The following is a 22,177-nucleotide window of genomic DNA, read 5'->3' as shown; positions in this document are numbered from 1 at the left end:
GGGTAATTCTTTTTTGGTGGAATTTACTGCAAAAGGGTTGTGCTTTTATAACCATATGATTTTGAGAAAAAATAAACATAAATCAAGCTTGAATATGTTAGTAATTATTTTAACTGATCATTCAAGCAGGCTTCAACTGTGAGATATTGCTTATTAGGTCTTGCACCTGACTGGATGGCTAGTAGTAGTATTCCTTTGTATAAGCCTTGCCTATAATTTTTCCCACTAAATGAGACTCTTTTTATCAAAGTATAAAACTAATTTTATACAGAAGTGGACAGTGACTTACACGGCACCAGTGTTATGGAACACACTCCCCAAGGTCCTTCATTTAGAAAAGATTTATTAAAATTTAGGAAAAGAGTGAAAACATTTTAGTTCCAAAAGATATTTACTTCGGTTTGATTGAATTTTAATTTATTATGTATGTTTTGTTGTTATCTGCAGCAAACATTGTAGAGGAGGTAGCAGGCTTTAAGAATTATTAAATTAATAAAAATAAATATTAATAGGCCTCCATTTTTTGATGAAATACCAAAAGCATTTTCTTCTCTAATTAATGATGCAGATAGTTCACATGTTAATTCTCATAAATACATTGAAATAAAGGTCAACAAACAAGCTGCCAGGTGATGCCTTTTTATTGGTGTTTTTTTTAGAACTACTTTTCTGACCTTTACTTTTGTTGTTAATCTTTCATTTGTGATTCCTAAACTTTTTTTCACTAGCTGTAAACCAATAAGTTTGAAAACAGTTACCTGCACTGCACACTTGTGATATACACATCAGTTCTGCCTTTGACCTTTCTTTTCCAATTTTAAAATACTTGTTTCTTTTCATCTTTCTCTATCAAAAGTAGGGAGGTCCTGAGAGGGCAGAGACAAAATATAGGCATTCATGTCATTTCTTTTAGCACTTCCTGCCCAATCCTACACATTGAAACATGCATACATTGACAACAATATGTGGAATAATAAAAAATGCAGCTTTATTTAACATGATCTGCATCACACCAATGCTCACTGGATAACCATCCTCTTTTTAAATGTTTTAACCATTTATTTTTTGTATGTTTTTATTTTTTATTATCCTTTTTATATATATCAATTTTTTAATAATCAAACTTGTAATAACACTATGCAAAATTTCATATGAACCATGACTGCTTAAACTATCATTTCCTTTAGAAAGGGAAAAATCTCAAACAGCATAAAACCAGGATATTTTCTTAATATTCTCTTGGTGCTACTTTTGCTAGTAGTATTTTACTGCCATCACTGGTCAAAAAAACCCTTTTGTTTTTCTTTATAAAATATATATATATATTAGTCTCAACCTTATGAATCTGAATCCATCTTGTATTTTCACACAACTTTCATTTCCATCACAAAACATCCAATCTGTTTGAAAAAAGCTATGCAATCCGTCACATTTCTTCAACTTCAAGTGGCTAATGATGTATAATTTCTTTAACCATTTTTATGCTTAATATGCCAGAAATGCTCAATACTTATCTCCAACATGCCGACATGGCCATGTTTCATTCTTCAAGCTTTTTCAGGGCATATATTGAAGACAAGAACCACTCCTTCAGGATCTTGCAGTGGGCATTCTTTGCACAGAGTTATTAGAAGTGTGATTATTAAAAAATGAGTATTTATAAAAAAGATGATAAAAAAAGCAAAATATACAAAAAACTACATTGTTAAAAATTTAAAAAGAGGATTGTTATCCAGTGAGCATTGGTGTGATGTAGATTTAGTTAGAGCTAAACATTGGAGAAGTAAAGGTATTTTTAAAGGTAGCTTTATTTAACAAACAGCAGTAGCCTATTGCATGTACTTGAACAGTGAACTCACTTTTTCTAATCATCTGCTCACCATAGGATCAGCTGAATGTCTCTGTTTTCTGCTGCTTCACCTGCCATAGGACCAGCTAGGCGACATCTTTCAGCACCACTGACTAATCCCCTACCATTTTAGCAGCTGGGCTGCCTTCTTCCAGCATAAACTGAACTCAGCGCATTCCATGCAGCCTCCTGGGATCACTCAACACCACATTACTCACAAACCAGGAAGACTGGCAATGGTACCAGCCACTACTCTGCCTACTCCAGGCTACCAGTCTGAGGGATGTGAGCTACCTTCTCCCATACCAGCAGTCCCACAGGATGATCTCTTGTGTATCGCTGGTATTCGCCCAAGTACATTACCCCCATCCTCAGGCTTTGATATGGCAATAAAGAAAAAAGTATAATGAGGCCTCACCTGGAGTACTGTGTTCAGTTCTGGAGACCGTATCTACAAAGAGACAAGGACAAGTTGGAGGCGGTACAGAGAAGGGCAACCAGGAAGGTGGATTGTCTTCATCGGTTGACATACGAGGAGAGATTGAAGAATCTAAATATGTACACCCTGGAGGAAAGGAGGAGCAGGGGTGATATGATTCAAACTTTCAGATACTTGAAAAACTTTAACGATCCAAAGACAATGACAAACCTTTTCCAACAGAAAAAAATCAGCAGAACCAGAGGTCACGAGCTGAGGCTCCAAGGAGGAAGACTAAGAACCAATGTCAGGAAGAATTTCTTCACGGAGAGAGTGGTGGATGCCTGGAATGCCCTTCCGGAGGAAGTGGTGAAGTCCAAAACTGTGAAGCACTTCAAAGGGGCATGGGATAAATATTGTGGATCCATCAGGTCCAGAGGACGCATATAAAGAGCAGGTAGTAAAATACTGCACGGAGCGGCAGTAGCCACAGAGGCATTCACGGAGCGGGATGCCAGTGGCCAGTGGTAGGTGTCCACCTTCATGGAGCGGAAGGATGTAGGGCTGTCATCTCCCAATTAAATAAAAAACAAAAACAAAAAACAAAACAGGGATGGGATCCATCAGGTCTAGAGGACACATATAAAGAGCAGGTAGTAAAATACTGCACGGAGCGGCAGTAGCCACAGAGGCATTCACGGAGCGGGATGCCAGTGGCCAGTGGTAGGTGTCCACCTTCACGGAGCGGAAGGATGGAGGGCTGTCATCTCCCAATTAAATAAATAATAAAAAAAACCCAGGGATGGGATCCATCAGTTCTAGAGGACGCATATAAAGAGCAGGTAGTAAAACACTGCATGGAGCGGCAGTAGCCACAGAGGCATTAACGGAGCGGGATGCCAGTGGCCGGTGGTAGGTGTCCACCTTCACAGAGTAGAAGGATGAAGGGCATCCATCTCCCAATTAAAAAAAGAAAAGAAAAAAAAGAAAAAAAAACAGGGATGGGTTCATGGGCTTATAGGTATTACCAATTATTAGGCTTTTCAATATTTGATGATAGTTAATGTGACTTTCAAGGCATTCTTCACTTTCGGTGCATGTCCGGCATGACTCCTTGCTTCAATGACAGGGGAAAAGAAAAACTGATACTTCACACATTTCCAGCATTGCCCTCTGCTTCATGGCAGAGAGCTATGCTGCCGCTTACCCAACTAATCAAACTTAATATTTCACTTGGAAGCAGCTCCAGCACTGCTCTCTACATTAATGGTGGGGGTGAAAAGGGAATTAGAACATAAGGTTACTAAGAGCCAAGAGAAACAGTTAAGTATGAGAACAAATGTGTGAAGCTTGCTGGGCAGACTGGATGGACCGGTTGGTCTTCTTCTGCCGTCATTTCTATGTTTCTATGTTTCTATAAGTACCCATAGTTTTCTACTTGCCTGTACAAGATTGACTGCATCAAAAGTAGGTAGGAGGGGACACCATCTAGCAGGAAGAGAATAAGACGAGAAAATCACCTGGACACCCTCCCTTTAAACCTTCCCACTCTCTTTCACCCGGCAACCTGGGCCCTTGCCTTAACATATAAAACTTAAAAAACCAGAAAAAAAAAACCTTAACTAAAACTTTGGCAGGAAGGGACTTTATAGTACCTGATAATATTACAATGACTTTCCACTGAGAAATTTCTCTTTGCAGCTGAAGTGTTGCTCATATATATCCATAAGACAGAAGGGAAAGTGTGTAGCAATAATTTAAACTGGTACTCCAATTATAATCAGATAAACTGTAAAATAAACAATCACAAAAAACTACACTAATCCCAGAAAGGACATTTACATATAAAAGGCCTGATTTTCAAGAGCATTTATATCCTTAAAACTGGTTTTTACATGTTTAAATCCACTTTACTCATGCAAGTGGGCTTTTGAAAATTGCTACAGTATATGCCATTGAATTGTCTATAGATTTTATCCGTGTAAAGTGCAGTTAAAGCTTAATAAAATTGATAGTATGTTATATTTACATATGTAATTCCTTTGAAAATTCACCTGAAAATGTAGTGGAGGAGTGGACTATTACTTAGAGCAGCAGAATAAAAACCAGGGAAACTAGGGTTCAAATCCTGCTGCTGCTACTTGTGATTTTGAGCACGTCACTTCACCCTCCATTGCCTCAAATGGAATTTTCAAAACATTATATGGTCGATTTTCAAAGGCTTGCATGCGACAAAACCAGGAGATATATGCATGACTCAGACCACCGCGGGCCTCATAGATTTTAAAAGGCCCCCAGTCACGCGCATATCTCCCGGTACGCGCATAAAATCACTAAGATCTCAAAATAAAGGACTATGGACTGTTCCCACAACACGGAGCACACATCTGACGCAAGTAAGAGACCATGATTTTTCAATAGCAGGTCCAAAGCTATGGAATTCTCTACCTGAGACAATATGTTTGATACCAGACAGAAAGAGATTTAAAAGTGAGCTAAAAACATAGCTATTCAAAAATGCATATAACCTAACTTAAAACACCAGAAAGTAGAGAGCTACAAAAAAAAAAAAAGCAAGAAGGACAGAAGATACTAAGAGAAGCATGAGGAATAAATTTAATGAGTGAATGTACGAATCATTTCAATCAACTGACTACATTTTATTTTATTCTCTGTACTACTTGTCTAAGTCTTAGACCGTTAGTCAAATAGACTGGAACATTTAATTTGGTAGATGTTAATGTCTGTTTATGAACACTATCTCTTTAACCAGTCATTCTTTGTTGATTTATATCTATGAATGTTACTTTTCTAAACCGTTGTGATCTTGACATGGAACGACGGTATATAAAATGTCTAAATAAATAAAAATTCCTGAAAAAGGGATGGGGCATGGGAGTGGTACGCGCGTATCTTATAAAATCCAGCATACTTTTGTTCGCGCCTGGTGTGCGAACTAAAGTACGCGATCGCGCAATTTTTTAAAATCTACCCCCTAATTATTAGGCCGACACAGTATAGTGCGCTCCGGTGGAGCACTGTTAGCCCGCGTTTGGCCGCGCATTTTTGACGCGCTATTTTTACCCCTTATACAGTAAGGGGCAATAGCACGTTAAAAACGTGCGGCCAACCCCCCCAAAACTAATAGTGCCTGCAACATGCAAATGCATGTTGATGAGCCTATTAGTTATTCTCGCGCGATACAGAAAGTAAAATGTGCAGCCAAGCCCAAAGGCAGGTGTTAATTTCTGCCGGCACCGGTAACGTGTACAGAAAAGCAGAAAAAACTGCTTTTCTGTACACCCTCTGACTTAATATCATAGCAATATTAAGTCGGAGGCCCCAAAAATAAAAAAAAAAATTTAATGTGCCCGCGGATCGGAAGACGGACGCTCAATTATGCTGGCATCCGTTTTCCGAACCTGTGGCTGTCAGCGGGCTCGAGAACCAACACCGAAAAAATTGAGCGTCGACTGTCAAACCCACTGACAGCCGCCGCTCCTGTCAAAAAGGAGGCGCTAGGGATGCACTAGAGTCCCTAGCGCCTCTTTTTACCACGGGCCCTCATTTAAATACTTGATCGCGCGCCCAGGAGAATGGCCTGTATCGGCCCGAATCTGCTGTGAGTGTTATTAAACATGTTTATTGTGTACTATAGGCCGGGTGAGAGATCTGGATGATATGGGGGAAAGTTCAGGTTAAGGAAACAAGAGGGTCTCAATGATCTAGAAAAGGACTGGGAGAACTGGTGGACTAATTGGTAAAACTGGTAATTTCCATTACATGTACATGTTTTAATATTGGCCAGTTTATACAGGTTAATCCCTATATGTTAGTCCTACTTTATTTTCATGCGTAAAATATGAGGTGAATAAAATCCCAAAGCGCACATTAATTAGGGGATGAGCAAAGAAGTCAGGTTTGCGTACATCAAGCGGATTTAAAAGTTGCCAAGGAATGCATGTATCTCCTGTAGCACGCACATCTCAAAAGTTTTCATAAAGGGGCAGCGTCTGGGCATGGTCTGGGCAGGGCATGGGTATTTCGGGACGTGAACCAAAGATGTGCATGTAAATACTGATGCAACCTGGTATGTGCCTAGGCTCCCTGCCTTGTAACTTTACTTCTGCTACGAATGCCATGTAAATTAAAATTTAAAGAAAACAAGGCAGATCTGTGGGGTTGTAAGGGTTGGGGCTAACTGAGGGGAGTGAAGGCTATCAAACCGGGGGTGGGGGCGGGGGGGAGGTTGGAGGACTTCTCTCTTATCTGGGCAAACTAAAGACAAAATGGTAAAACTGGTAATGGTGTCAGCTCATGCCCCTATTAAAATTCCCCGATTTATGTAGAAATGGGATTTGCACACACATGTGCGTGCAGCCAGGATATTTTATAACATGCGTATATATATTATAAAATGACTGCTTGGGTGTGGACTGATGTATATGTAAAAATGCATGTATGCTGGTTTGAAAGTTACAGTCCTTGTGCATTCTGGGGCAGATTTTAAAAGCCCTGTGCGCCAGGTTGCGCGAACAAATCTACGCCCGTGCATAACTTTAAAAATCTACCCCATATTTTTTCAATAGATAGGAAAGGTCCGCACTTTCAGTGCATTGACATACATGGGGCCTCATTTTCCAATATCGCATTGGAAACGCATTAAGGGGCGTTACCAATGCAAATGAGGCTTCTTTCGTGCAGTGGGGAAACATCGTGTGCGGCGATGTTTTCGCCATTCGCGAAAACATTAGCACCGCACGCGATGTTTTCCCAGTGTTTTTGCACTTCAATCATTGTGGTCCACGATAGTCCCGGACAGCCCGTTTCAGGCTCAGAGAGAGAGAGAGAGAGAGAGAGAGAGAGAGAGAGAGAGAGAGAGAGAGAGAGAGAGAGAGAGAGAGAGAGAGAGAGAGAGAGAGAGAGAGAGAGAGAGAGAGAGAGAGAGAGAGAGAGAGAGAGACTTACTATAGTGCCTATGCCCTAGACAGGTATTTTAATCCCTATGGGAGGGCCACCTACTAACTCGGGGTGGGGATTAGGTATGGGGGTTGGGGGCCACTTTCGCATTGCACATGAGACCTACGGAAAGAACAGTGGTCTCTAGTGAAGATTTGCTGGCCGTCGGAGTGAGGAAACTCACTCCAAGAGGAGATTTGGGCAACGTTCTCTCCACCTAGCTTGCTGGACACTCTACCTGGGCAACAACAAGCTAGGTGGAGAGAACGTAGCCCAAATCTCCTCTTGGAGTGAGTTTCCTCACTCCGACGGCCAGCAAATCTTCACTAGAGACCACTGTTCTTTCCGTAGGTCTCATGTGCAATGCGAAAGTGGCCCCCAACCCCCAACGCTGATACCTAATCCCCACCCCGAGTTAGTAGGTGGCCCTCCCATAGGGATTAAAATACCTGTCTAGGGCATAGGCACTATAGTAAGGTTCTCTCTCTCTCTCTCTCTCTCTCTCTCTCTCTCTCTCTCTCTCTCTCTCTCTCTCTCTCTCTCTCTGAAACAGGCTGTCTAGACCACGAAAATCCTTTTCTGGCCTGTAGCGCAGTCCATAACGCAAATTTGAGGGTTGTAGTTAGCAGCCGCGATAGCAGCCGCGCTAACACTGCGGCTGTTTCGCCGCACACGATAAACTGGTTCCCGCTTTGCATATGCTCCACCCCAACTCCACCCCCTGAATACCAAATTACTAAATCACGTTAACAGCTGTTAACGCGATTTGCGAATTTATCGCACGCGGTAAACTGCTTTGAAAATGAGGCCCATGGTTTCAATGCACTGCACATATTCGTGTGTAAGCTTATATACACGTATATATTGCGGGGTTATAAAATACTATGGTAAAACTATGCGCGGCATGAGCCTTAGAATAGAAAGAATAATACCGAACCCTGGGTTGTTGTTCCCGCCAGATATCTATTACCTGCCATTTTGTAATAAACCTCTGTAAGGCATCTAAATCTGCCCTAGCGTAATGTCCTCCACCCTGTGAGCAGTCTACCCGCGGGTTGCAAACTAAATTGAAATCCCCCCCAATAATCAATTTCCCCGAGCGGAACCTCAACAATTGGTCATCCAGATGGCTAAGCACCTCCCTCTGTAAGGTATTGGGGTTAAACACCGTCACCAGGATATATAGGACCTGATTAATATACATGGAGACAATAAGAAATCTGCCTTCAGGATCTCTATGAAGCGATTCAACCTGAACCAACAAGTCCCTGGAGATTAGGATCCCCACCCCTGAATAATTTGACTGCGGCGTGCTGGCAGCCAGGAACACCTGAGGGTATTGAATTGAATTCAGTAAATACTCGTGTTTCTTACATAGGTGAGCCTCCTGGATGATTAGGATATTCGCCTTCAGAGCCTTGGCCTCTCTAAACAGACTCTTGTGTTTTGAGGGGTGATTGAGACCCTTCACATTCAGAGATACTACCGTGATGACCATCATCTATTACCAGACCTCTCCCTCCCGCGCCAGCTGAGATTTCTTACTTTCCCTCCAACTCTCTGGAAGTCCCGCCCAATTCGCAGGCATACCTTATGACCAACCCACAAGGATCCCCACCCCACTGTTGCTCACACTCATATCCCCTGTCATCGTATCCCATCCCGTCCCTACTCCCCCAACCCCCCCTAAGTGGTTGCCTTAGAGCATGTCCCCCACCCCCCCCTTATTCGCTCCCGCCGTACTACCATCGACAGGACCCCTCAGTGAGAAAGCAAGACCACCCCTCCCACCCAACGTAACATTCAAAACTGCAAAAACATCAGCGGTATAATAACATTTCCATACATAACATTACTAAGTTGCCTATATTGGCTCCAAGCATAACAACATGACTCACATCCTGCTTCACAATTTCCAAGGCATGCCATTACCAACTATATCCCAAAAGATATAGTCCCGTCCCTACCATAGTTTTCACATAAAGCTCAGTCCACGCTATCAGACGTGCCCGCGAAATCTGTGGATTTTCGTCGTAGTCGGGATACGGTCTTTCCCACTCGTTGACATCGGGGATGCTCTGTGCCGGCGAATTTCTGACCTCCCATCTCCCCGTCTGGAAGAGCAAGAGTAAGGCCCACTCCTGCCAGGACTGTGGTTGCCTCAGCTTGCGCCTTGATGTAGTGTGTTGTGCCATCTTTTGTAAAGGCCAGACTGGCCGGATATGTCCATCTATATCTCAAATTTTCTTTTCTGAGAAGAGCTGTCACTGATTGCAGGTCTCGTCTTTTCTGCAGGGTAGCTGCCGCCAGATCATTATAAATTGCGATTGTTTGGCCTTCCCACTGGATGGTGTCCATCTTTCGCGCCGTTTGCATAATGGCGTCCTTGAGGCTGTAACTGTGTAAGCACACAATAATGTCCGGGGAAAATTTGTTTTCGGGGCTCGCAGCACTCTGTGCGCCCGATCTATTAATATGTCACCCTCAACGGAAGCCCGGGGATCCGAACTGCCTTTCAATATTTCCCGGCAAATATTCTGTACTACAAGTCCAACATTTTTATAATGTTCAGTTTCGGGTACTCCCCCGGATTCTAATATTGGCTCGCCTAGATCTATTTTCCAGATCTTCCAATTTGAGAAATATTTCCTCGTTAGTTGCTCGCAATTCGGTCAGATCTGAACGAACACGGGAGACTTCCATGACTTGTCCCTAAACTATGTTTTCTACGTCTTCGACCCATCGGCCGAGGTCCCTCATCTCTGAACGGAACTCTGTTAATGCCTCCTGCATATTCGTTTTGATAGATTTTATGTCCTTCTGTATTTCTTGGAACCATTGTTTAAAGTCTTCCTTAGTGGGCTCTGTTGTCGGCCCAGATCGACCCACCTCTCGGTCAGTTGGGGAGACTACTGCTCCGTCGGACTCCGACCTCGTGGAGCCGTCCGCCATATTAGAATCGCCCTGCTCCGCCGCTTCACTCAGTGCCGCAAACCTGGATCCTCCGGGTTCATAAGAAAAAGTCTTTAAGTCCACCGATTTCTTCCAATTCGCCATCTAGAAGGTAAGATCTGGCCTCTGAAGTAACCCAGAAGAAAGAATTGGCCCGGATGAAACCACTAATGTTTAGATTTTGTTGGGTAGGAGAGGAGCGCTCGCTTCAAGCAACCATACTAGTGGGGTGACGTCACTTCCTCTCCTGTGTTTGAATTTTGTGTGTTGGAATCCATAGTTTGTTGCAGGATCCTGTTCTGCCAGTCCACTGATCTTCTCAGGACCTGCAATTCGCCCCGCAAGTGCCGCAGTTCACCTGCAGACATGCTTGCTGCATATGCTTGTGCTGCTGGCAGTGTCGGTGCAGGTGCTGAAGGTGCTGGTGGTGTCTGAGGAAGCAACCTGGGCATAGGTGGGCTTGTGCCCACCATGTGGCCAGGTGATGTCGAGTCCTCAGGCTGGCATAGCGTGCTGGCTCCTGCTAAATGCTCATCTGAGGGTTGCCAGTCCAGATTGCCTGCCTCTATTAATGTGGCCAGATTGAGGTCCACATGAAGCGGGGTTCTTGAGCCTAAGTGCTGGAGCAAGAACATTGGCTGTGATTACTCTGCCTGCTGCTGCTCCTCCTCCTCCCACTGTGTCTCAGCATCCATCTATAAGGGCCTCTGTAGCATTAGTATTGGGTGGCTGGTCCCGAGGGCATCCCGGCTGGTCCCTGGGGCTTTCCAGCTGGGTCCTGGGTGTTCCTGGCTGGGACCGGCAGCTTGCTGCTCAAGAGCTGTGAAAACAAAGAGAAGAAACAAAAAAAGAAGATATAAGTACATATGCCAGCAAGTATGATTTATTTATTTGGCATGAGAGGTGTACTTTGCTTCTTTGCAAAGTGAGCATCTTATGCCAAATGATGTGTGCACCCGTGGCTACCTACCCAGCTGCTCAGGCATGCTCTTGAACATGTCTGGTCCCAGCCTCTCCATCAGTTGATCCTCCATGTCTGTGGGTTATATCAGACAGGGCACTCCTCCTCCTGTCATCTGGTGGTACTTGGCTCTCGCTGCCACCTTGGCCTTGAGCTGGGCCTTAATGTCTCGGTATCGATGGGCTACCTGCTCTGCACTTCTTCCAATGCCACTGCCCTGGGTAATGGACTGGGCAATATTTCTTCATATCTGCCCCTTCGATGCCTTGGAAGTTTTGGCCACCGGTTGCCAAACAGATAGGGATAATTCTGGAGTACCTCTGCAATGACCGGGTCGTTCTCCTCTGTGCTGAACTTAATGGACCTGATTTGAGTCCCGCTTCCCTCCCCCTCCCTTCTGCCCTCCCCTCCTGCCCCCCTGCACTACCGACTCCCTTCCCTGCTGCCCTCTCTGTCTATCCCTAGCCTGTTCTACTCCTCCCCTAAACTCGCCTAACTAGCCCCTTCCCCCTCCCGCCCTCTCCTATCCCTTCCTTGCTACCTCTCTCTACTCTGGTGCCTGTCCCTACTCCTCCTCCTAGCACTCCTGCCCTCCTCCTCACGCCTCTCAGGCACCATCCTCTCCACAAGCTCCTTCACACACACACACACACTCGTTGTCTATGCACACACACTCCACCTCCGCTCCTCCACACACACAAAAACAGACAAACAGGACAAACTGACAAAAACTTGCTTTCTAACAAAGATCACAAAAGACTAAGGGAAAGGGAAACAGATGAGAAACCTCACTCAGAACTCGCTAAATGTAAACTCCCAACTATCACCTACTCTCCCCATCACTTTCCAAACGCCTGACACACCCTCAAACAGGCACTTGTAGGAAGTTATTTTTTATAGTGGGAAAAATTACCGCAGGGCATGATGACACACCGTGGCGCACATTATTTCACGATGCGATGTGGCAGGTCGGCAATTTGAATATACATGCCCCTTTTGTTTATCGCATGCATTATTTGCACAATAAAGCATTGTGATGAATCCAGGCCTCAGTGACTATTGAAAAATGCCTAGTAAATCAGGCCTGAGGGCATGGAAAATATCTACTATACCTGACTGTAACTTGTCTTAAGCTACCAATGAAAAGGTGTGACCTAAATATAAATAAATATTTAATACAGAGAGGAATGATGAACTTTATAGTGCAGAGCCAAAGAATGCAGTTGAATAATTGTCCTGCAACCTGAAGTTTCTGTCAGCTGCTGAAGCTGGATTGCTAGTGTGCTCATACCAGGAGACCTCGTTCATGCTTTCAGACAAATCAATCATGAGCAAGGTGAGAAAGGAGTGGGGATAGGCAGAATGTAAAGCCATGCTGTTTTATTGCCATGCTGTTTTAAACTTGATATGTTGATGGGGCATCCCTTAAATGCTTTGTTTATTCAGATTACTACATTCTCCTATGTTTTCTCCCCTGTTCAGATTCCAGATTCCATCATTTCTCGTGGTGTACAAGTGCTTCCACGTGACACAGCATCCCTCAGTACCACTCCTTCAGAATCTCCACGTGCTCAGGCCACATCTCGCCTCTCCACAGCTTCTTGCCCGACACCAAAAGTAAGTAGCTTCTGGCGGGTGCCACTCTTGACTTTTAATCATGTTAATGACTTACTAATATTTTCTTCCAGCTGCTGAAGATTACCTCTTGCATGCAGATTATCCTGCTTTATAATTAGTGTTAAATGTGATAAATGAGAGAATGATAATGCCTTTCAGTCCCACACATAGATACACAAACTATATTTTTAGGCCTGTGGTAGGATACCAATAGTCTAGGGTAGGCTTTCTTCTCTTCCACTGATTTAGGCTGAAGTCCTTGTCTGTTCTTAGTAAGACTTATTGCACTGAGGTCTTTTCTGCTGTTATCTCTTCTTACACTATCAATCAGCAATGTAAGGCTGTTAACCCCTCTGGTACCAAGGACACATCTTTTTTAAAGTATTTCCTACTTTAAAAGATTAATTAAAAGACTTTCCTAAAGGAATGCAGAAACAAAATTGTGTGGATTGGAATGCAAATCTGTGCAGGGATGGGAGGGAGTCAGATTTCTGTCACATATTCATCCTCCAATGATCAATAAAAGCTTTCTAAAAGCCAAAACTGTTTGCAAAACAATTGTTTTTATGGTTGCTGCCCCAAATTTTGTAAACAAGTCTACACTGACCAGAAAGTTTTAATGCCAACCTTTGGGATTACTATACAGCATTTTTTTTTAATACATATAGATAATCTGCAGTGTTTGATTTTCTCATCCAAGTGATGATCTTATTCCTGTAATTTGTATTGTTTTTATGTATTGATCCATAATATATAATGCAATTTTGTCCTGGTAATAGCAGTAAACTCTATATGGCATGTGCTTTAATAATCTGGTTTAGTTGGATGGCCTTGTGAAGTTATAAACCAATTATTGCAGAATGCTCACAAACTGTATTCAGTCAGTGATATATATAATTTATATGTATTGTCTGTAAACACTTGTATTATTTTTAACAAATTTGTGATAGGCAGTTAAATATAGTGTTAAATTTGATCATATTATGACACTTACAGATTATTCTTGCTAGCTTGATTCCAGACATTTGACAAGATATTATTCTTTCTATCGTATTCTTTTCTGTCAGCAAATCAGATTAACCTAGAACGATCCATATGAAGCTCTCTAAAGAACTCACTGTCAGGTTTATAAACTGCTTGTTTGATTGTCGTAAAATTAAGTGATCTTGTTGAGCAGTGTAAGGTACACTTCAGAACACAATCCACCATTATTGCAAAGTGATTCATTAATGCCCTTTGCTGTGTTGGTTTATTAGTTTGCCAGGACAAAATGCTGCTAGCCCAGGGATTTCCTTAATAACATCACCTTTTTGAGCAAAGTACACAAAGGAAATAAAGTAAATGAAAATAACATGAAGCTGCTTAGCAGTTTGAGAATTAATTTTCTTAGTATGTAGCTATGAGCCACTGAGAAGTACAGGTAAAGAGAGCCTAAAGCCATATCTTGTGTTGTTTAACTTTTTTATTTGCATTAGATTTTAATCACCTGCAAGCTCTTGCAGCAGAGATAACATGGGTCAAATTTTCACGGCAAACAATACAGTTTGTTAATACCAAATATAAAACACTAAAACAAAATGTATCAATATAGCCAGGGCCATCCTTTCTATTCAGAATAATCCAATATGGAAGCATTCCTATTGAATTAATGCCCAGAAGTTAGTTATTTAAACATTTAAATACAGATAACCAACTAGTCATACCCGTTTAGGGTTAACAACAGTGTCACTGAAAAATAAGAAACAGTTCCCATACTGAATGCAATAGAAATTGCTTTAGCAAAATATGGGATGCCCCTCATAATAAAGGGCTGTTAGCATCTCTTTTTCTATTGTAATGCTCATGCAGGTGCATAGTGCTATAATTTGATGGCATGAAGTAAACTCTTTGGTAGAAAAGATTGGAAGGTTGTTTGTTTGTGTGGTTTTTTTAATGCACGGTGTTCCTCCTCAGATTTTTTTTAGTTGTGCCACACTGTCATTGCAATGCATGATTACAGCTGTGATATGGAACATACCTGAATTTTGATTTGCGCATGTTACAATGCTAATTTAACTTCTAAAATCAACTTGTTCTAGCAGAGTCTTATGATACTTGTTAAAAGTTTGTTTTAGAAGTTGCAGAGCCAAGATGAAAACATTAATTTTGCTTTTCCAAGAATAAAAAGAGGGTCAAATTTTCTGAAATGTTCTTTCAATAACAATGGGTCCTAGATTAGCTGACTCACTAGTGATCAGTTAACATGCATCCTGTAAGTCAGTGGTTCCCAAATCTGTTCTGTTGAATCCACTAGCAGATGAGTTTTCAGTATATCCACAATGAATATGCATATATTTGTGTATATTGAAGATACAAGCTGTGTTCTTTTTCTACAAATGAAAGAATACAAAACTATTTATAAGGGAGGAAAACCTCACAGAACATCTATTATAATGTCTTGAGTTGAACTGCTGTGATTTAATTGGGGAGAGGCAGAAATTATAATACAAGTTTCTTCAAGAACTAAGGTCTGCATACACTGCTCACATAGGAGTTCAGTGGAAGGCAGAGAAACAAATGATAGAATATACTTTCAGATAGAATACATTGGCTGCCACCTACTTTGCTCCAGAGCTGTAGTTTACAAAGACTGGATCATCCTTTTCAAACTTGGATGATTGTATCTCAATTGTAGGCTCTTGCTTCTCATTAAGATCTGCAGCCTGGTTGTAAGTAATCTAATCAAGTTTTTAGCATTAGTTCACAATAAATTTCTGTTGGACTTTATCCTGTTTAATTCCTGGGGCAACATTTAGCTCATCTAATTTACTGATTTCTGATCTCTTTTGATGATCTTTAGAGGTCTGTAGCATTTGCTTGTCTTGATCATTTATTTACTTATTTATTTATTTTGAACTTTTATATACCGACATTCCTGTAGAGACTACAAATCACACCGGTTTACAGTAAACAAAACATCGCATTTGAGTATTACATGGAACAAAGTGAGGTACAAGTAAATAATAGGAAGAACCAGGGCTGCGAACTTGCCTGTTGAGATAAATAAGAAAAAACCATAATAGTTAATAAATAAATGAATAGTTAATAAATGAATACTTCACAAGGAAATTGTTAATTACTTAATAAGACCAATTAACATATTTAAGGACCGGGGTAAAAAGAGTCCATTCGAGTGAACAGAAAGAACAGAAGTCTTCATTCTGGGAATGCTAGTTTGAAGAGCCATGTTTTGAGGTTTTTTTTGAATGAGAGAGGACATGGATCTTGACGGAGGTCCGGAGGGAGTGTATTCCATTGTGGGGGGCCTGCTGTGGATAGTGCTCGTTTCCTTAAGGATGTTTTAGCTGGTGGGGTGTATAAGGTGCCTAGATAGGCACTTCTGATCGGTCTGACAGAGTTATGAGGACGTAGTTGGATGGTGAGCTCAATGGAGGAGAGCTTGTGTACGGATTTGTGAATTATAGTGAGGACTTTATAGAGAATTCTGTATTTGATGGGGAGCCAATGGAGGTTATAAAGGATAGGGGAGATGTGATCTCTTTTTTTTGTGTTCGTAAGAATCCTGGCGGCAGAGTTCTGCAGCATCTGTAAGGGTTTGATGGTGTTAGCGGGAAGGCCAAGAAGAAGAGAGTTGCAATAGTCAATCTTTGAGAAGATGATGGATTGGAGTACCAGACAGAAATCGTGAAAGTGTAAGAGGGGTTTTAGTTTTTTTAGGACTTGCAGTTTGAAGAAGCATTCCTTAGTAGTGTTGTTTACACATTTTTTAAGGTTAAGTTGGTTATCCAAGAGAACGCCAAGATCTCTTACATGGGGCGAGTGATTGAAGTTAGCGGAATGCATGGAAATTGGTGCATTTAGGAGTAGATTGTTGTCCTCTTGGGAGATGATGAGGATTTCCGTCTTGTTGGGGTTGAGGACTAGATTGAGGCTGGAGAGGAGCATGTAGATTGAATGGAGGCAGTTGTTCCAGAAGCTTAGGGTTTTTTGTAGAAATTCGGTGATCGGAATGAGGATTTGTATGTCGTCCGCATAGAGGTAATGTGTGATCTTTAGCTTAGAGAGTAGGTGGCAGAGAGGTAGAAGATGAAAAGGTACAATGGTTGCATGATAAATTGAATTATATTTCACAAGTGGTTTAAATTATTCAGATGTAAACACAACACCATTATCCAAGATGATGATGTCTGGATTCCATCAATTGTAAATAGCATGGCTTAGTTATAGAATCATTCTGACCAGGGCAATGTGTAGCCACCTAGAGAAACAAGTCAATAACAATAAGGAATACTTGTCCTTGGGTGGTCCCCTGAAGTTTGTAAATTCCAATGGCTGTAATGTGCCTTTGATTGTATATTTTACAAAGTTTGACTGTACTGAATTTTTTTATGATGTGTTCAATAATCTGTTCCTTGCAACTAAGCATGATTTCTTGCTATAGCAATTATACATATGATGTCTATATGTGTAGCATGGCTTTCAGCATCAGAATTGCTGGCTATGGCAGAATATAAAATTCATAACACTTCTGCAATTGGCTTAGGGCATCTGCATTCATGATAGATTTTTGAGGGCAATAAACTAAGTTATAGTTACATGCATTCAAGAAGGGAAACATCATGTGCAGTGAGTTTGCCCTTAGCGAGCAGCCCGAATAGTAGCTTATTCTATTTCATAATTGTATACAGCCTGTATCAAAAATAAAATGACCCAAAGAGGTTTACAACATTTTATATATATATATAAAATCTCTACCTCGCAAGCATACTTATAATTTTGGAATTTCTTGACTCATAATTTGATAGCTCAGGGATAGGCAACTCTGGTCCTGGAGTGCCACAAATTAGTCTGGTTTTCAGGATATCCACAATGAATATGCATGAGGTATATTTTCCTGCCTCCATTGTATGCAAATATATCTCATGCATATTCATTGTGGATATCCTAAAACCCAGGCTTGTTTGTGGCACCCTAAGACTGGAGATGCCTATCCATATAATAGCTAGTGAATTGCAGTTAAATTGTGCATAGTTTCTCTTGATGGATGTCAAGTCTTTGATTAGGAGATGACTTGTGATGTAGAGAATTACAGATCAGTGTTCAGTATTCCTTTTTAGGGAAGTAATTGAATGCTTGTTAGCCATGCAATTCCACAAATTTTTAGATGCCCAAATTGTTTAGACCCTCTTCGGTTTGATTTTAGGCCAGGTTTTGGTACTGAAACAGCTTTAGTTATATTATTGGATGACCTTTATTACGAACTAGACCAAGGAGATATTGTCCTGTTGGGGTTTTTTTTGGATGTATCTATAACCTTTGATACTGTTGATCATAACATCTTATTAAGCTGTTTAACAAGTTTAGGCATGGGGGAACTGTGCTAAATCAGGTTCTACCTATATTTAAAGGGGAGATGGTGATTTTATGGGATTTTTCTTCTTTTTTATGTCCATTCACCAGTCCTATGGGGTCCCCAAGTATCAATTCTGTCACCTATGTTATTTAATATTTATATGAAATCCCTGGTTATTCAAAATTTGGGGTATGTCACTATATTTATGCTGATAGAGGATAACTTTCAAATAGATTCACATTACTGGATTTGTGAGTGTAAGTGGATGTGCAGAGGTTTATCCTAGTATTTCATAAACTGCAATGGGTTGCTGCACAGTTTTATAACATACCATGTAGACCAGCTCTGAAAATGTGTATATGTTTCAATAGAATATTTACAATGCATTAAAAATGCATACTTTACCAATTTTATAAACATACATATGCATGAAAAAATTATACCATGTATGTGTAAAATCCTGATTTATATGTAGAGGCAGGTATATTTTCAATTATGCGCACCTACTTGAAATCACCAGCTTTCCAGTACATCTGCCAGTTCACGCTATCTGTCGCCAGTTCATTGCGACCTTCCTATTACTTCACCCTGAACTCCCCCAATTCACCCGGGCCTCCCACCCAAAAACAGCAGACAACAGAGAAGTCTGATATCAATTGCACTAGCTAATTAGCAGGTACAAAATTGCATAAATAAGTTGCCTAATGTATTTGTATAAATCTCTTATATCATAGCAACTTCTATATGCACCTCTTGGCCCCACCCTGGAATGCCCCAAGAATGCCCCTTTTTTATATAGGTAAATGTGCATGCAAAACTGAAAATATGTGCATACTTTCAATGTTTATAAAATAACATGTACGCATATATAGGCTACTTACGTGCATATATGCTAATTTTCCATGAATAACCCTTTTGAAAATTTGCTTAATAATATACTATTCTAAATTTTGATGAGGCTGTCTCAAAATTAAATTGATGCTTAGATGATGTGGTAAATTGGATGAAAGCTAATAAACTGAAGCTTAATCTAAAAAAGACAGAAATTCTGTGAATTGGTAAATCAGTTGTTCAAAATTTGAAGATCCAATATTCAACTGGATTGTACTCCTACTCAGTAATCAAGTACACAGCTTGGGGTTTGGCTTGAGCTTATTTCTATCTATGGAAGCACAAATGTCTGTTGTTTCATTTATTTACAGTGATGGCAGGTTCAGCATCTCCATCCTTATACCAGGCAATCCTAATTTGGCATGGTTATTCATGCTTTTATTACATTATGTATAGACAACTATAATTATCATGGCTGCCACAAAAAATTATATGGAAAAATCAGTTCATAATGCAGCTTCTCATTCATTGGCACCAAATTATTTCTGTTGGTTGCCAATCATCTTCCACATGCAATTTAAAATATTGTTAGTTTTCAAGATGGTAATTTTATAATGACTCACGTAGTGGTAAAGTCTGTGTGTGCTCTTGGAGTTTACCAAATATTTTCAAAATGAACTTGAATGCATACATTTGCTTTGAGAATCCTTGGATAATTGGCCAAGTACAAGCACAAATTACCTTGAACAAAGTTATACCTGCGCCATACAGGGTGTAACTTGTATGGGGTAACTTTTGTGCATTCTTTTTAAAATCAAAAAGTATGTGTGAAAGCCACACTTCCACTCCAACTCTGCTCCAAAATGCATCTTTCTCAGTGCATGTAAAAGTAGGCGCAAATCTGAGTTACATATGTATTTTTACACACACTGTCCCCTGATTGATTTTCAAAATGCCACTTACACACGTAAAACACATTTTTATGTACATCATTTTGAAAATCAAGTCTTTAAGTGTTACCTGGTTTGAGACTACCTTATTTACAGTTATTTAATTCCATATGTCTCTGCTCAATCTTTTTGATCAGAAAATGAAGTTTTCTAAGTGGTACCTTCACTGTCAGAGATGAGATTGACTGGAACTCTGGGTAGATTCTTATCATATGTAGTAGGGATGTGCATTCATTTGAAACAAATGGGTAAAATGCAACAAATTTGATCATTTTTGTTTTATTCATGGACCTCTGAAACAAATGGAGGGTATCCACAAATTTAAATGAAAATTTTCATCTCCTTTGTTTGTTTCCTAGTCAAGTCTATGGCCCATTGAAAAATGGTGCTGTGGGATTGGTAACTATAGAAACCAATTAGTGCCTGTGTGAAGTAGTAGCCAAGCTGGAACCAAGGTGGGAGAAGCAAGCAAGTAGGCAGGACAGAGGACCAATCAAGGTGAAACATTCTTTTAAATAGCTTATAGCTGGCATTTGGATCAAGTGATGCTGATGTTGTTCCACTGAAAGGTCTAAGCATTAGCTTGTCTTTTCAGAAGCTCTCTTAGAATCAAAGAACATGTTCTTAAAAAAGAAGAGAGAGGAATTTTGGCATTGGCAAAGGGCTCTTTGTTATCTTCATTGCTGCAGTCACAGGGCACTGCTCTTTCTGTGAGTGAGAGACAGAGGTACTACTTCATTTCATCTGTTCATTAGAGCAAGGCAAAGACTAGAACCAATGAAAAAACTGTGATAGTGATGTTTTTGTCTCTGATTGCACAGTGTGCACTGCTGGACTGGCAGAGAAAGAACAGAAGCTCTGCTTTACTTGTATCTTTTCTGTTACAATATTTTGTCCATGCAAAAGAGTTAATCAGCAGTACACATGCATACACTGCATATACTATTTATGTGTATGTTTGTGAGAGAGAGAGTTTTGCACATACTGTGAGGGGTAACCCTAGTCACTAGCTAGACAGAAACTGAGTTTGTGCTACTAAAAAGCTGCTAACATTGCTTGGCAATTTGACACTGCTTGCTAAGCACTGAAGTAAACACAGTATGTCAACTTGACTGAGTGTGTGTGTGTGTGTGTGTGTGTGTCAGGCAAACCCAGTCAATAGTAGAATGGTACTGGTGAGTGGTACAGTATAAATAAAGTATATTGTGACATCAAATACATCAATAGCCACTTCTAATTCCATCATGCCGCAGTGAACAAAGGGGAGAGAAGAGAATAACAAGGGCAGAGGATTGGGTGCATAGGTACCAGCTCTGTAGGTGCTTGAGCGCACCCCCAATATTGTCTCCTTCACTACTGTAGATTTGGAGTTGAGAGCTCCATCCTGCAGAGCTGTCAGTGAGAGCAATAAGATAGTACTTCTCCTATTTTTAATGTGGACACAGCAATCATGCTGTGGCCCCATATCCTGTGGGACACCACACACAAAAAACCCCCACATCTGACTATAAAACTAATTGCCTTAGTTAGCATCAGGCTTGGCACTTCTTCACAGCTCTCACTCACTGCCCTCAGGGGAGGAAAGGAGCGGTAAAGTATTCATATTACACACTGCCCGAAAGCAGAAAGGAATTACCCATTTATAACGGATGTCCTTTAGTTAATCATCATATGTTACCACTCTTGGTATAAGGATCCCACTGCCAAAACAAAAACATAAATGAAATAAAGAAAAAAGGGGGGAGGGTCTAAATATGCAAAACTAAATTATAAGTGGGGGAGGGGGTTGTAGCAGAGGACATCTTGAATAGCCCATTTTTGAGAAAAGTCTTTTGCTTTGGTGTTAGTGACTGTCCAATGGTGTTCCATTTGTACCATTGATCTTACTTCTGATCTGAAATAGATTTCGAATCCACTGCTTCTCCACCAGCTCTTCCTTCCTCTCTAGTGCATTTAATGGTTTGCCTAGTTGTTGCTAGAAGGTAATTGACTAGGTGGTCTTTCTGTCTTTTCTTCAGGGCCTTTCCTATTGGTTGCCCATATATGAGAAGGTGTGGTGAAAAGGCAAGCCAAAATTTGATCAGCAATGTTTTTAGAAAGCTTAGAAAAGGAATCAGCTTCAGGCAGCTGCAAAAAATGTGCTGGACTGACTCCCTGCAAGAACAAAAAGGGCACAGGGGTGGCATGCCAATGATAGCTTCAAGCATGCTCCCTATGCACATTGCCTGCACATTGCCCCATGAAAGTTCTCCATAGTGCTTCGGTGTTAATTCACTATAAAACTTTT

The 22,177-nt window shown here is 40.9% G+C and overlaps 1 protein-coding gene across 7 annotated transcripts in view; it reads left to right on the top strand.

Annotated features, from left to right (window-relative positions):
* The window catches only part of GPHN (gephyrin), a 1,154,395-nt gene that overhangs the window by 693,520 nt on the left and 438,698 nt on the right, over window positions 1-22,177 (top strand). For all 7 annotated transcript variants that reach the window (XM_029598877.1, XM_029598878.1, XM_029598879.1 and 4 more), the window contains one exon: window positions 12,622-12,756. In XM_029598877.1, the coding sequence (XP_029454737.1) occupies window positions 12,622-12,756 (135 nt within the window). The remainder of the gene's footprint in view (window positions 1-12,621; window positions 12,757-22,177) is intronic.

Source organism: Rhinatrema bivittatum, chromosome 4 (genome assembly GCF_901001135.1).
Source record: "Rhinatrema bivittatum chromosome 4, aRhiBiv1.1, whole genome shotgun sequence".
Lineage (NCBI taxonomy): Eukaryota > Metazoa > Chordata > Amphibia > Gymnophiona > Rhinatrematidae > Rhinatrema > Rhinatrema bivittatum.
This window is presented reverse-complemented; position numbering and strand designations above follow the sequence as displayed.